The sequence below is a fragment of the Festucalex cinctus genome, chromosome 10 (genome assembly GCF_051991245.1).
Source record: "Festucalex cinctus isolate MCC-2025b chromosome 10, RoL_Fcin_1.0, whole genome shotgun sequence".
In the NCBI taxonomy this organism is placed as follows: domain Eukaryota; kingdom Metazoa; phylum Chordata; class Actinopteri; order Syngnathiformes; family Syngnathidae; genus Festucalex; species Festucalex cinctus.
Window position 1 is genome coordinate 21,104,987 of NC_135420.1, and position 17,493 is coordinate 21,122,479.

Below are 17,493 nucleotides of genomic sequence, written 5' to 3' on the forward strand. Positions count from 1 at the left end.
ATTGAGCCTTAGCGTTGAAGAATTTCACTACTAAATACAGTTGTTTATGAAACATGGGTTGATGATTGTGTACATGCTACATGCATGTAGTTGATGCTTTGTGGTCTTTTACAGATGACACAAAATGATAAAAAAAAAAAAAAAAAAAAAGTCATGAAAACCCGCTTTCATTTGCTAGAAGTGGTGCAATGTTGTGGGACATTTTTTGCCAAAGAAAACAACCAAGAACCTCAAATGAGGAAAAAAAGGGAAAAAAATCCAGATGGCAAGAATTTACTCAAATACGACTCACCAATCAGCTTCTAAATCACTTGGCAGGGGGACAATCGGCAATCAAACGTGTGTGGGGATGGGGAAGGAGGGTGAGATAGAGAAAGCGCTTTCAAGTGCTTCCTGATTAGCTTGCAGCCTGCAAACATGGCGTTTAAAGTCAGTGGAGAGAGACGCTTCTCTCAGACAAAGCCAAAATTATTGTCAACAAAGAGCCCAAGCTTGAGTGGGATTCTGCATTAAAAGGAAAAGTCTCTCTGTAATAAGGAGAAAACTAACGTGACTTTTAAAGTAGGCTGAAAAGTCACCTGTTCGTGATATTTTTGTAGCAAGTCATGTGTTGTTTTTGTTTTTTTGTTTTTTTTTTTGCACATTTTAAAATGCCCTAAAACGCCAGTAGATGGCAGCAAAGCCCTAGAAAATCGGAAAGTTGTAATCGGGTTGTAATCTGTGTCAAGGAAGTACGTTGAAATGTTACTAAAATTGGTGTATGTGTATATGGATTTGTGTACGAGCACAATTTTTTTGGCTGATGCTAAAAAAATTAAAAAAGATTTTTAAAGAGGAAGTCAACCTTAAACATTTTTTGACACGTTATATGTTATATGTTACCTCACTAGTCTAAACATGACTTTCTGATTAATATTACATTTGTGGAACACGAGTTATGCAGCAAAATCCAGCCATTTTTATCCATTTCAGGGGGCGGCCATTTTGCCACTTGCTGTCAACTTAAAATGATATCACAGTTGCTCAGGGCTCAGTCAACGACCAATCACAGCTCACCTGTTCTGAAGCTGTGATTGGTTGAAACCTCGATATTAACTGGCAAAATGGCCGCCCTATGATATTGATAAAAATTGCTGGATTTTGTTGCTTAACTCATACTCCAATAATGCAATATTAATCAGAATACTGTATTTAGTCCAGTGAGGCTGCATAGAACATATTGTCAAGAAAATGTTTTGGGGGTTGACTCAAGTAATGAAAACACATCATCATCTTCTATAGTTCCATTTATTGATCCTAGTATAAATGTGAAAAACCTGACAAGAGGAATATTTAACCAGTGTTAATGAAGTGTTGTTTGTTTTGGTGAAAGAGCAGTCATTGAATCTCAATCTTCGGCAAACCCTCCCTTGCGAACACGACTTCTCCCAAGGTGCCACTGATTTCCTCAGCTGTGAGGCCGGTGCCACCAAGAAGAAAAAAAAATGAAAAATGAGAATTTCTGATGTTGTGAAATCCATCAACCTTGGTTCAGCACAGATATGTCAGAAAGAGAGCGGGAGAGGAGTTGAGGTATTGCCTTGGATGTTAGCAATGCTCGGCACAAGTAGAACAGCACGGAAAGGTCCAGTCCAAAAATAACCGGGACGAATGAGTTTGAAGTTTCTCCACAAAAACTTTTCAGAGTCAGAGCGTCTGCACCAGCACGGGAAAGAGCAGCGACAGGTGCTCGGCACCGCGGATGGGGAGCTTGTGCGTGGTGTAGAAGTGCACCAGCTCGGGGACGGAGTCGAACGGCGGGCTGTTGTGTCCCAGCACGTACTTGCCGTCTTTGCACTGCGTGAACTTGATGTGCATGAAACCCTGGCAGCTCCTGGGACCAAAACAACAAGCTCAAATTACGACGGGGGAAGTCACGGTGAAAGGAGGGGTCATGCGGCCTCCGTGGATTAAAGGGAGGGGGGGGGGGGGGGGGGGGATGTTATGATGGATGAGGATTAGCACATGCGGATGCAACGAGAGAAAGGGGGAAGCGTTGGACTGTGAAGGTGGGTTAGAAATATGCTGGTCCCTGGCGGTCATGGCCGACTTCCACTAAACACAAAAAAGAAATAAAAACTAACTAACTACATTTATATTTAACTAACTAACTAAATATAAATAACTTATTTAGTTAGTTGCCCTGCGATTGGCTGGCAACCAGTTCAGGGTGTACCCCGCCTACTGCCCGAAGCCAGCTGGGATAGGCTCCAGCACCCCCGCGACCCTTGTGATGAATAAGCGGACAAGAAAGTGGATGGATGGGTATTTAGTTAGTTGGTTTTTATTTATTTTTTTGTATTCATTTAATTTTTTAATATACGTTTTTATTTTCATTTTTAAGTCATTAATTATTTAGTCATTTATTTATTTTTAATTTTGGCAGTTTTGGTCCTGACTAGCTGACTAACTAACTAACTAAACTAAATTTATATTTAGTTAGGTTTTTTTTTAAAATCAAATTTAATTTATTAATGATTTATTTTTGTATTTATTTTATTTTTGAATTAGATTTTTTTATATATGTTTTTATTTTCACTGTTATGTATGCATTGATTTATTGATTTATTTTTAATTTAAGCAGTATTGGTCCTGATTTAAATATATAAATTTAGTTAGTTAGTTTATTTTATTTTTGAATTAGATTTTTTATATACATTTTTATTTTCACTTTTTGTCATTTATTTATTTTTAATTTTGGCAGTTTTGGTCCTGACTCACTAAATAACTAACTAAACTAAACTTATATATTTATATGTAGTTAGAATTTTTTATTTATTTATTTATTTATTATTGTATTTATTTAATTTTTGAATTAGATTTTTTATATACGTTTTTTATTTTCACTTTTAGTCATTTGTGAATTTATTTATTTTTAATTTAGGCAGTTTTGGTCCTGTTTTAAATATATAAATATAGAGATTTAGTTAGTTAGTTAGTTAGTTAATTTAATTTTTTTATTAGATTTATGTATATACTTTTCTATTTTCGTTTTTTGGGTCATTTATTTATTTATTTTGAATTTTTGCAGTTTTGGTCCTCCACACTAGATAGCAAATGGCACACTGACGCAAAGCACACGCAATCAAAGCTCTGCTATTTTACAATCAAATTAGCATAATTGATCGCCTTCAAAACATCACCTACATGAAGCAATCAGGCTGCGGTCAGCGAAATTAGAGCTTAACTGTCGATTATCCACTCAAATCCTGACAGTCTTTTGGCAAATCAGACCCGGGGGTCGCTGAATTTTCATGTCGATGCTGTTGTCGGTCCTCCCGTTGGGAGACAAAATACGTGGAAAGAAAATGCCTGATGAATGCCGCATTCTATCATTGTCAACACAAAGTGTCGTTTCTCGAGGGGAATGTTTGCGTCAAGCAGTCACAACATTCTGATGAAGACGAAACAGAATTGAAGTGACGCTTATCTGCAGTAGTTGTTTTTAGGAGCCTAAAGCCCGATACGAGCTTAAAGGTTAAATCAGAGATAAATCTGAATGATTTACTTGGGTTACACATTTAGTCTATTTCTATGTGAACACCTCGTTTGTCTGTCCCCACATCAGCTGAATTTATTTTTATGGCTGATCATCATTTGAAGTGGTGAAAATAGCTTGAGAACACATTTAAGTCTCTTGAACACTTGAACTGTCAAAAATGGCCGCCTCGTAAGGAATAAAAACTGGTGGATTTTGATGCTTAAATTCATATTCTACAAACGCAATATTAACTCATTCACTCCCAACCATTTTCACTTAAGTGTTTTCCTGGATTTTGACAGATTTTTCAAGGCCCGCGAAATATTACGCTCTATTGCTATAAAAATATGGAACATACCAAAAGAGAGATTAGAGTCTCTTCTTTTATCAGGGGGAAAAAAAAGTATATTCCTATCTGTTTCCGCTGTGCAGCAATTAGCAAGAGAACATAGATAAGTTTCATCGTTTTTCACAATTCTACTTAGAACTGTGGGGAAATCAGCTTGTTTTCACATGGCCTGGTTGATCTCTTATACTCTGCTGCCACTCAATCATTTTCTGCAGTAGAGACTGCATCAAAGCCTTTACGTGCGACCCCTCCACATCCCTCACTAAACACACACACACACACACACACACACACACACACACACACACACACACACACACACACGTGTACGCTCATCTCTCTTGTGAGTCTTCGCAGTTCTTGTGCGGCCCCTCGCAGAAGGTGATTCATATTCATTAGTGATTACGGCGAAGATGATGTGCGCACTGAAGTGTGCTCTACCTGCCTGATTACCACTTAGGAGGGCCCCTTTGAGACCAAAGAAGGGGACTGCACAGTGAGAGGAGAAGTTGGTGGGGGGTGGGGGGGATTCAAGGACAGAGGCATGATGGGAGGCCAAAGCGATGGATCATGGCGGTAATTACAAGGGAGAGATTTGACCAGATAAGCGTTATAGCAGCCTGCAAATGAGAAGCGGAGGAGGAAGCAGTGCGGCAGCCGTCCTAAGTTGGGGTGATGGATGGAAGGAGGAGGGGAGGGACAGATGGAGGCGTATGTGTGCGGATACGGCGACTGCCGTTCAGGTGGCTTCACAAACGCTTTGCAGCAATGAGAAGCATGCGATTAGTAAAAGGTAAACTGATGTGATCAAGGGCCACGTTTGGGTTTCCAAATGAACAGGTGGGCTACGTCATTTTGTATTTGAGGTTTCAAAACAAAAGTTAAAACTTGTCTTCATTTTAATAATAAAATAATAGATTACTGTTGGTTGCTGTTAAATTGTAATATGAGCATTTCCAATTAATTCGATCATAATTCAAAGTAGAGTAAAAAGAAGTAAAATAGTAAAATTTTACATTTCATATAAAATAGCTGCAACAAAATAATTTATTCCCTTTTAATACTGTCATTGAACTAAATTTGACCAATTATTTGATAAAAATTAAAAAATGTTTTTTGAAATTTACTAATTGTTTTTATTATGTAAAAACTGAATTTTGTACGAAAATATTTTGTTCATTTTAAATTGTTTTACTTAAAGCTAAATAAATTGTCATTAATTAATCAATTATGATCAGAAATAATTACAACAAATTTGTAAATATAATTAAAGTACTTTTTAATGTTGCATTTTTTTTAATTTTAGGTAAAATCGCTAATTTTACACTAAAAGGATAATTAATGCAAATTTGTTTCCGCATAGTTAACAGATTGACTAATATTTTAATATATTTTTGTAATAGTTTTTACAAATAAAATGATTAATATTCTTTCAACTATTTTTCATATTGATATAAAATAATTAAATAAATACATACATAAAAAATAATGTGCAACTTCCTCACTTTACATTTATTAAAAAGTTGTACTTAGAATTTCATTCTAATTAATTAAAAACCTTTTACTCGAATTTTTACTCAATTTAAAATTGTTTATTTTAATCATAAAAAAAATCCCTGCTCTTACTGATCAATTAACTATTACTCAATAAAATAAAATGAAGTTTATTTTAGCAATATTGTTATATTTTATTATTTACAATTAATCAATTAATAATTTAATCAGCTAAATTAATTTTAAAAACTAACGACAAATAAATAAATAAATTAATTAATTTTAACTAACCAATTATTACAATAAAAATACCTAAACTAATGCAACAAATATTACAGGACTATTTATAATATAAATGCTCAGCAAGCCAGATTAAGGAATGTGGCCCCCTCTGGCCAACCCCCCCGGTTTCGAAAGTGCCCGGGTGAGTGTGTACCTCAGAGACAGCGAGTAGTCGCATCTGTTGTTCTGGCTGTTCCTCACCAGGTAGCTACACTCTTTACTCAACGTGAGCAGCGACTCCGCTTCGGACCGAGACAGTGAACCGTGGTACCACCTGAGACAAAAAAAAAACGAGTGGTCATACATGCTCTCTGGCTCACATTTTACTCACAGAATGTGCGCATGCACACATTTACAGTGTGTCTGGTACTTTGTTTTTGACTCCATACAATGGATTAAGGAACACAATTGTTTGCAACAACCATAATTAATGAGGCATTCATTCCGTGTTTAATTTTTTTAAAGTGCCATCGAAGGTAATAAACCTCACAGCGGCACTTAAATGATCATCATGGATTCAATGAGGCAACAAAATTGGTGAGAGTCGTTGCGCATTAGCGTGTGTACACACATGTACCTTTACAGCATGCGCTTAAGTGATACGGTTGGATTCCATTAGCGAAAAAAAAAAAAAAAAAGTCTTAATGTGCAAAGAGGCGGCACATAAATCACGCCAATGATGTCTAAAATTACAACACCAAAGTAAATGTGTGTTTTTAATGTTCAGACCTAATTAGTTTTTACTCTAATGCTTCACAGCTCCCTGAGTTCCGCTGGGCGCCGAAACGCATTAACGCGTCGTATTGTCCAAGCTCATTAATGGATCAAAGTGAAGGGAAGTTAGCTGAATAACACAAATTGTCCTTTAACTGTTCAAAGATGCTCATAATCAAGTGGAAAAGCATCCCATTGAGATGTCCAAGTATGACATGTACACATTCACCTTGCACAGCATTATGGGCATGTTTAGAAGACAGTTAATGTCAAAGCGTATCAGCAATGCTACTACTATAAAACTTTTTATCACTTTGCCATCCATTAGACTGAGGTAATTAAACTAATGGCCACAAGGACGGTGAACATGAAATCAAGCAAACCTCTCAATCTAATGAAATGTCAACAGTAATGTGGCCTATTGGACAAATCATGTACTGTACATTATATGGATCAGAAAGCGGCCATACATACACTTGTTTTTCCAGAGGCTGTGCGGGGTCCACCCGCTCCCCCACCATGGTGAGGCCCTCCTGGGGCATTCGAAACTTCACCCCCCCGCCCACCAGCGGGCTGGACCGGGGCCCTGGGGGACGCAAACGCTCGGTGGGCGGCGACGAGCGATCCCATTCGGGTCCGTCGAACTGTACTGTTGGCACAAAAAGGAAAAAAAAAAAAATAAAAAATAAAAAAAAAAAAAAATATATATATATATATATATATATATATATATATATATATATATTAGGGGTGTTAAAAAAATCGATTCGGCGATATATCGCGATACTACATTGCGCGATTCTCGAATCGATTCAATAATCGGCTGAATCGATTTTTTTTTTTTTTTTTTTTTTTAGGATTCACACCTTGAGCATGGAAGAATGTTATATGAATGGAACATTAAGCCTTAATATTTTATTTTAATGCTGTTCAAACATGAAACAAATTACAACCTCTATAAGACTGAAATTTCAGATAAATAAATAATACATTTTCATATAAATCTTACACTCTACAAGCTTACTGATTAGTATTTTCTAAATTTGAATGAAAAAAATCGCAACAATCGACTTATAAATTCGTATCGGGATTAATCGGTATCGAATCGAATCGTGACACGAATCGAATCGTCAGGTACTAGGCAATTCACACCCCTAATATATATATATATATATATATATATATATTATTAGTGACTGTTTTTATCATTCAAATGTAATAAAGAAATATTTTTCACACTCAATGTCAAAATGTCTTTTCTGTTACGAGTCCCAAATGAAATGATAATTTGGAATATATTTGCAATATAATTTCTTAAGATTCCAATTATTTTTGTAGTATTTTTGTCTCATTACTTAAATGGATACTTCACTTATTTAGCCCATTATAGGAATAAAACGTTAATATTTTGTCTATAATTAATTTGATACTTTCATTGTGTTTCACGTACAATTAGTACCTTTAAAAACACATTTTGCAACTTGCAGCTAACCTGTTTTCTAGGTTTGGTCATGTGACATTCACAAGCTGAGCTGTGATTGGTTACCTGAGTCCTTGTGATGTCATTTTCAGTTGACAGTAAGATGCAACATGTGTTTTTAAAGGTACAAATTGTAAATTAAAAATAATGAAAATATAAAAATTATTATAGTTTGACTGCCAAAAATGGCTAAATAAGTAAAGTATCTCTTTAATATCCCTTATCTACACACAAATACCAAATTGGGGGAAAAAAATAGTTTTTGATTTTTTTTATTCCAAGTTTATACAAGTACAAATGATATGAAAATAACTGAACAGAAGGTAAGATGGACATTTGATAAGCAATTTCTTTACTATATGATGGAATATTAGGGTCACACCAAAGAGAATGAAATTACTGCTATACTAAGAACAATTTTATATACCAATAATCTAAGAAGAAGTACCAATCTTACCATGAGCTATTTATTTCAATATTTCTCCGAGAATAAAGTCAGATTTTTTAATGGGAAAAAATAGTAATGAAATGAGAATAAAATATTTATCTGAGAAAAAAACCCCCGCATAATATTATAGGAAAATGTAATTTTCTGACAGGGAAGTGAAGGGATGATATCAGAAGAGTGATTTGTTGCTTGCATAAAGATAAGTGCAAAAAAGAAAATCAATTGACAAAATATGCATTTCAAACTTTTTTTCCCCTCTTTTTCTAGATTTTGTCTTGAAATATTTGGACTTTTTTTTAATTTATTTTTTTATGCTAAGTAGAAAAATGACTTTCTTGTCGTAAGCCAACCCACCATTCAGCTTGCCTCTCATACTACATGGGAAAAAAAAAACAACAACAACTGGAAATAGTCAATTTCCTTGAAAAGTAGAATAAAAACTATGTAATTCTAAACCGCAGTTCTGTGAGCTGAACTGAAGTGTGGCTAATAGAGTAGCTGGGGAATCTGAGGCAAAATGTATAGCAGGTGGAAAGCAACAGAACAGACGGAGTCAAAGAGGTCAACGGTGACTGCAGATGTTTGCGTTCATGGGGGAGGGGTGGTGACGACGGAGCAAATGTGCGGAAGATGGCGGGTCGTGTTCAGGGCCAGAGGTCACCTTGTTGTTGAGCGGAGGGATCCTCCTCCGCCCTTTGACCCACCGGGGCAGCACTGACAACTCTCTCATCTCTATTAGAGGAAGAAGTCGTTTTGCGGGTTTGGTGGGGGGGGGGGGGGCGGCGGTATCAGGTGAGAGCGACAGAGTGAGAAAAGCACAGATGGCTTCAACAAAAAGCAGATATGTGAGAGAGGCGGCGATGACGAAGTGGCGAGACTCAAACTGAGTGCAAGATTTTAATGAGAGGAAGCGAGTGGAAGTGAGACGCGGCGGCAGGAGGTCCTCTTGTTATGTGACGGAAGTGCAAAGGACGCAATTGGTGAAAAGAGAGAAGAAGAAAAAAAAAATTAACTGAGGATGCTGGCGAATCTACACAGAAAATACTGCATGACAGTTTGTGAGCAGCGTATAGGGATGATGAGAGCAATGGGATGCTGAGTAATGACCTCTGACCTACCACGATACCACACGTTTTTGCACCTGTGCAAATCTTATAAAATAAAAAATAAATAGACAGGTATGACACAATTAGCCGTATAATGCCCAGGAATTTAAAGCATTGTGACCGGATGTATCAAATTTGACACAAATCAAATGTCATATGTTTCAAAAAAAGAAACAAAAAAACAAACAAACAAACTAAAAAAAGTGTTTGTTTGTTCAAAAAGACCAATAAATACTCTATTTACAAAGAATAAGAATTTTGTCTCATATATTTCATCATTCAGGCTTTATAGGGTAAAAGGTTTTATGAACTTGACCTGGAAGAATGAATTCCATTTCTCTTATTTCCTCATGGATCATTGGATCATTTAAAATCAGAACCAAATGTTAATTGAGTGCATTCTGTTTAGAGCTGTCAAAATTAACTCATTCAGTGCCATTGACGGCTATAGACGTCAAAAATCCGTTTTAACGAGGCCGGCAGTGAATGAGTTAATCAGCAAGTAAATTAATCGACAACTATTTCAATAATCGTTTAGAGCCATTCTTTGCATTTAAAATGAATCAAATTAATATTTAACTCATTCACTGCCAGCCCAGTTAAAATTTTATCTTTGACGTGTATAGTCGTCAATGGCACTGAATGAGTTAATAGATTAATTGATTCTAAATATATTGTGAAAGTGACTAAATCTGTTCAACCTCAGAAGTTTCTGGACATATCTCACATCCCATTTTTCAGTCCACTGATGGATGGTGTGCACCGTATACAACAGTTCCTCTGGACACGGGCCATTCATCATGGGAGATCATTTAAGAGAATATACTGCATTGCCTGCATTGTTCACTCTTACCGGATGCTGAGAAATTGTGTGACCACACCAGCAACCAGGACAAAATTGAGGCTTCATGTGTGCCATGTGGCAGAGTAATTGAAGGGTGTGAGAGCTGTACACTGTCCTACCTTCAGTGGAGGGAGGGAGGGGACGGTGGGGGGGTTACAGGGTGCAGAGTGAGGCAGAGCTGAAAATAGCTCATTATCTACCATGGCAGGCAATAATCTGTCGTCTCTGTAGTCTGACACAAGCGCACATTATGCGATTTGGATTTGCACGTTTTTTTTTGTGCAACACTCCGGCTAAAAAGATTACAAAACAAATACAAGGAAAAAGAGATGTCTTAATGAGCTGACAAATCTCAAGACCCCCACCGCCCAGCCCTCGTACTTCTCCCCTCCAGGCCCGCCGCTTCAAAGGCTATTTGAATGGGCGTTCAGAGAGGGACCTGGCTGTATAAACATGCCTCCCTCCCCTCCCTGGTTAATTATTGAGCAGGCAGACACACTCCGCCACTTTCTCTGGCTCTCTGTGAATTATTGATGCGTGGCACGGTACAATGGCCCCATCTGGAGCGGGCCACCGAAGCCCAAGACCAAAGTGTGGCCTGGCAACCCCTCAATGAGACTCATATGCACACCTGATACCGAGAAAACGCCCATCGGTCTGTTTCGCTTGCTCTAACTGGCGAACAAAACGGAACCACGGGGGTAAATGATAGCCCAAAGAGACCCATTTGATCAACTTTAACGTGGTTTGGGTCTTCAAGAATTCCGTATGTCATGAACTACAATACAAGCAAGCTGCTGGCATATAATACAAGAGCTGCATCAAAAATTGCCCATTTGCAACACTTCTGAGGTATGTATTGGACGATTAGTCAATTTTAGGTCAATTTTTAAATGACAAGTAGTTTAAAAAAAAAAGAGAAAATTCCCCCAAAAAACTGAAATTTGATTTCTGAAAAATATATATATATATATATATATATATATATATATATATATATATATATAGATATTTTATTTGAAAGCCATCTTATCCAGCACTAATCAAAGTGAGGAATAAATAAACAAAAATAAATAAAAATAAATAAAAGACTTAGCTTTTTATGCAGATTAAAGCTGTCCAATGTAGGAATTTGCCCCAAAATATATTTACATATATTTACAATAGCCTTTTTATTTGATAATTTATGACACAAAAATTAGCAGATTATTTTAGCTGTACTCCTGCAAGCCAACCAACAGTTTTCAGACTGGATTCGGGTTCGAATTTCCCGCTCTCTGTCTGCGGATGCGACGTCATGTGCGCATTGTGTACGTGTGCAATTTCATTGTTCGGCCACAGGTGGCAGTAGCGATTCACAATTTTTTTTGCATTGAGCTCTGAAAAGCTTTAAAACTTAAAATTGCAAGCTGATTCCAACACTGCAGTCATTTTCCCCCCCCCCACTGTTAACTTAAATTTGGAACAATGTGCATACCGTTGTAAGTTTTAATTTCATTTTATGCTTTTTATTTTCAAAGCTTGTAACCATTCCATCTTAGTGTTTTATTTACATACACAAACCTATACAAAAGGGGTCCTAACTGCCATCAGTTTTGTTCTTTTTTTTTTTCTTTTTTTTTTCTTTTTTTTTAAATGGGGATGAAAGGCTGTTTTGACCAAGTACTGACCAAAAAACGATATCATTAGTCTGCACTCTGATAAATGCAGTTTGTGTCTGAAACGCCAGTTTATCTGTTTGCTCTGACAACAGTTCAAGGTGCTGACAAAGCATCAAGATAAGAAGACAGACGCTGGCGGGGAACATCTGGCTGCTGTTGACAACTAGAACCTGATGATGTGCTACGCTGCATGCGCTCAGCTTTGTCCTCCGATACTGCGCAAAGACTTCACGGAGACAAAGACTTGCAGACAAAAGCGGCGCGCTCGCTTAAAGCGCAAAGAGCCTTTGTCGATTCTACTCAGATGTCTCCTCAATTCTATCTCGCAATTTAGCTCAATTTAAGAACTCGGCATAATTCGGTCATTTGGCCAAATCCAACACGAGCTTGCAACTTTTATTTCCTGATAATTACAGAGTAGAGAGAGGAGGGCAAATGGAACATGTTTCATTTGAGTGACAGGTAACTTTAAGCACACCTGCTGTTTTTTGAAAGCTCGAAAGAAAGGAAGGGGCGCACAAAGACAGCTTCATTTGGTTCATTAATGAAGACATCTGTTTTTATTTTGGAAGGGGCTGGCATGAATGCGCTCTTAAAGACCTTCTGCTGGGCACGCGGAGCCCACCCCCCCATTAAGACAAGATAATTAACACCTTATGTCAGTGCAGGGGGAAAAGGGACATTCACACAAGTTTATAGCACATTGGTCACAGCTAATCAATTCCCGCCCATGTTTTGACTTGAGTCCCATTTGAATTTATGCCTTGAGCTCGTTATTTCCAATCACAGACTTGCACATTTTTCTGTAGAACAAAACACAAACAGGCGCTGATCCTCCGCACCGAGCTGAGCTACATGAGGCAGCGTGGGTATCTGGTGAAGTATTTAGGGCATGCCCTGCTGGGAGGTGGACCAAGGAACGCCTCGGGATCCCTCCCCAGAAGAAGTGAACGAAGTTACTGTCTGAGTGACGTGACCCAGGTGGCCCATGATTAATTTTTGAAAATAAAACTGTTTACTGCAGCTGAGCAGTTTTAAGTTGAGCTACTTCAACCCCAGAGAGGAAGAGTGAGTGGGTCTTGGCCAGAAGCCAGTAGTAACCTGGCAACTGCCAGATTGAGAATTGTGATTCACTCAATCGAGTTGTTCACATTATCTACCTGGGACTGTGCCACGGTGATTTGCTCATTGTGTACAATACTTCAAACTGATTGAACGATGTGACATCGATCACGGCAACATATGAAAATGTCCTCTTCAGTCTCGTCTCATGGAAAAAAAAATAATCACGAACATCTTTACCAGATAAAAATGCACAAAGCGCCTAACGCTGTAATTCTTCGAGACCAGAATTAATTGCAGAGTCCATTCGTCTCTGTTAGGTGTGTTTGCGCTTCCTGGTTTCGTCACAGCTGCATGTCCCGCCCTAAATAACGTTTGCTTGGTCTGACCTAAATGGTCGGTTGCGAACGTATCAGCGGGAGCAGTACAAGATGGAGTCTCGTAGTATCTGTGAACGAATACCGCGAGAATTCAGCTGGCTGGCAAACTTAGTTAGTTGCTCCCAAAAATGTATAAATATGTTCTATTTTAAATGTATTAGGTGTCCCAAAGATGTATTTATACGTTTTATTTTTTTCTTTTAATCTAGAGCATACAGAAGGTTTTGATGCAGCCTCTCAACTGCAGAGAATGAGTGAAGCAAATTGTAGTAATTACAAAAACGACCAGCAGGTGGCAGCAGAGTATAAGAGCTCAAACGGGGCCATCATCGAAACAAGCTGTTTCCCCACAATTCTAAGCAGATTTGTGAATAATGATGAAACTTATATTCTAATGGTAATTGATGCAAAACGGAAACAGATAGAAATATACTTTTTTTCCTGATGAAAGAAGAGACTCTAAATCTTTCTTTTGGTAGGTTCCATGTTTTTATAGCAATAGAACACAGTATTCTGTGAGCCATATAAAATCAGTCAAAATCCAATAAAATAGCCGGGAGAGAAGTGGCTTGCTTCAGTGAAAATGGCTGGGAGTGAATGAATTAAGAAGCAATAAGGTCACGGATTGTGACTTTTTCCTTCTACTCTCCAATGTGGCTACAACTTAACGGTGTATCAGAACGCACAAAACCACATTGCCCCTAAGTGGCCAAATCGGGTACAACATGAACAGCCTTCCCAGTACACAAACAAGGGCAAAACCGTATAAAATAATTTAAATAAAATAGATTTTAGGATATTTAAAATCAATTCTGAATTGTCCTCAATGAGAATCAATTTTTTTTGGCACACCCTTACTTAATAATGTTGGTGTTAGTATGGTGGCTAAATTGTACAAGTATTTTTGGACCACAGTTGGGGTATATTTATGGCTCTAGCAATTATTATGTATAATTTATAGGCAATTCTAAGGTTTTGAAAGTTTTTCGGTTTGAATGGTGATGGTTCACTGCAGTCGCCTGCTCCTTGTCCTTGTCACCTAGCCTCCATCAACTCACCCGTCCGTCCATCTAACAGCCAAGAAATCACGAAGGACATGCCATTCCATTAATGTCGGGCTAAGGTCACGCCCAGGGCGAAGTAAAAGCGGCGAGTGATGGGGGAGAACGAGCAAATGTGACAAAGAGAAGTCCTTCCGCGGCGCCACTAAATTGATGAAGAGGCTGTTCTCTGATGATGGCCCGCGGGGCCTTCCGAGAGCAGCGCACTGCAAATCTCATTTTCTGTTTTTCTTTCTTTGTCTGTGTGTTTGTTTCCATGCACACAGCCACACAAAATACGGCCAGGCTCCAACTGACGCATACACACAGAGTCAGACAAGAAATCCTGCATCCAGACAGAGACGAGTCAGCGCACAGACACGCATGCCGACTATCTGTCAAGGTAGTACAGTGGTAAGACAACTGATCCAAGTGCTTTGACCAACAACTATGAGATATCCTCTGACTACCAGGAAAAAAAAATATTGTCCAATCATGTTTATTTTGATATTCCCCAATCTTTGTGAAGTAACTGGAATACTGCAAAAGAAATTTTTGGAAAAAAAAAAAGTTTTTATTTTTAAACTATGATGTGTCCACTACAGAGGACATTTTTTAAAACTTAAATACTAAGCTCAAATACAGTTAAAATAATTCAAACAATACTTAGAAAGCATGCTAACAACATTTAAAGCCTAAATTTGTTCAATAAAAATTGTTATACACTTACTTTTCCTCTTCCCTAAAAAGTGCTTGCACTGAGGGAAGCCATTTTCTTTCAATCAAAGGTAGCAAAGCCCCCCCACTACACATTTGGTATCATTGGAAAGCTCTGAATGTCCTCTATAAAGCACAAAAGGAGTTAATTCAAATCGTATGCACTGGGTGGGGGATATTCAGGTTTAAAAAGGTCCACTACAGAGGACAAATTTGAATTGCTGGTAGTCAGGAGGATATGAGCAATATTGAATTGTGAGCAAAAAATTTGAGTGACAAGCAAAAATTTGAGTTAAGAGTGCTAGTTACGATACATGGTGGCAAGCAACACTTTGACAGATAGTAAACAATAATAAAAAAAAAAAAGAGGCTAAGTGCTTGCTTCAAGATAGCTTTATTGCTAACATACAATGCAAAACACCAATGATGGGCTAATGAAACGGAGTTATAACCCTTAGATGATCAGTCTGTGCTTCATAATTCAAGAACATCACCCCAATTAACATTACTCCAGTAAGGCTAGGACTGTTTAACACAATTTATAGAGACACTTTGCCATTACACACAAAGGAAAATAAAAAGGATGAAAATTTGGACTTGCATTCCTCCTTCATAAGGCGAAAGGTGTTTGATGACGGCTAGCTAGGGTCTCTCCAAATTCATTCAGAAGGGCCAGCTAAAATGTTCCCACAAAGTTGCAAGTGTAGAATTACCCAATATGTCTTAAAAAAAAAAATTAAGAGGGAGCTACAGTACTTAAACTCTTACTCTGATGACCCCAATTCTTCTTCCTAAAACAAGCAGATGTAGCAAAACCGCAGCTGTTTTCTGTCTCTGTGCATTCAGCTCTTATTACTTTTGCAGCTTTGAACTGAGCTATTGTGGGCAGAACTCTATAGCGGATACTACACCCGAACGCGCATGCTTGTCGGGAAGGCTGAAGGCAATGTTTAGTCATTTTCTCGAGAGGCGTCTTGGGGGTAAAATACATTATGGAAAACTGGCATCCCATATGATTCCAATTCAGATTTACCTACATGTGGGAATGTTGCTATTATTTTAACAACAAAACAGAAATCTGCCTTAATTAATCAACAGATAATGGAGGAGAGAAATTTACCGGACAGGAACAGTTAATAAATAATGCCTAAAACTAAAAACGCAACTAAAAATGGACCACAAAACTGCATTGAAGCAGCTTTCCTGAATAATATTTACACTAAACACTCAGCCACCATGTGGCCAACAATTTTTTACATTTACTTGGAACAGAGCGTCCAAAATTAACCTTGGCGAGACAAATTCTGCTTCACCATATCTAAAGACAGCAGCCAGCTCGAGTACATTTCCATGACAACACAAGACTGCGGAAACTGATTGCAACTTAAGTTGTATAAATCATAATACAGACACAATTTGAATACTTACTGCTTAGAGACCTCAAATCTAGCACAACGTTAGCAAACCTCAAAATATTTCTTCTACTTCTCCTTTGTGTTTTTCTTTTGACTTCTAAAAAATATTTATAGCTTGGAAGCACATAGCTGCTATTAAAAGTTTCTAACATTATCTGGTAAACAATGTGAACATGATTCCGCTTATGTTGTCTGTTTTAGTGGGAATTAAACTCACTAGTTGCTTTAAAAAACAAACATAAAGCTGCTGAGGGGTCGGAAAAGTCACGAAATAGCTACCAAATCGCTAAGATGGCAACAGTGACTTTTGTAAACTAGCTCAACTGTTTTTGCCGCCATGTTGTTAGTGGAAGCTGTTGAACTACGAAAGCCACAAAGTGATTATCAGCCCACTCAAAGCTGTGATACAGCACAGTGTTGTAAAATAGAGGAAAAAAACACGTTCATCTGTTCATTAGGTGTGGTCATGAGAGGGCTAATAAGATGGCGCCTTTCATTAAGTCGCTGATTGGTGCCGAGCAGCTGCAGGGTCCATCTCGCACTGCCGGGTTGTCTGTTGATGTCGGTGAATTAATGAGTGTCGCAATTTGAGCTGGATAAAGGGGGACTAGTGGCGGCTTTCTAAAGACTTGAAGGTAAAAAGGCGGCGAGATTGAGAGAGGCCCGTCACGTCCGAACCCCTCAGGCACACGCACACAAATGGAAGATGTGGCCAAAAGAAATGAGGTAAAAAGAAAGGATTTGGAGACAGTTTTGAGCAACAAACAAGCGGTAAAATGTCTTCTTATTATAGCAACACCTGTCCTGTCACAATCTCGTTTTAGAATTTGTAAGATTATCAATAATCACTTTTATTTATTTATTTATTATTTATTTATAAACATGACATTCTGATTAATATTTGTGGAATATGAGTTAAGCAGCAGGGGGCGGCCATTTTGACACAAGATGACATCAAAGTTGCTCAGGGCTCAGGCAGCG

At 37.9% G+C, this 17,493-nt stretch overlaps 1 protein-coding gene across 4 annotated transcripts in view; it reads right to left on the bottom strand.

Annotated features, from left to right (window-relative positions):
• Positions 1-1,268: 1,268 nt before the first annotated feature.
• Positions 1,269-17,493, bottom strand: part of shdb (Src homology 2 domain containing transforming protein D, b) — a 37,385-nt gene continuing 21,160 nt past the window's right edge. For 3 of the 4 annotated variants that reach the window (XM_077533973.1, XM_077533970.1, XM_077533972.1), the window contains 3 exons: positions 6,834-7,008; positions 5,800-5,919; positions 1,269-1,873 (listed from right to left, as the gene is read on the bottom strand). In XM_077533973.1, coding sequence (XP_077390099.1) covers positions 1,687-1,873; positions 5,800-5,919; positions 6,834-7,008 — 482 coding nt within the window. In that variant the 3' untranslated portion in view covers positions 1,269-1,686. The remainder of the gene's footprint in view (positions 1,874-5,799; positions 5,920-6,833; positions 7,009-17,493) is intronic. The other variant, XM_077533974.1, reaches the window with a different exon arrangement.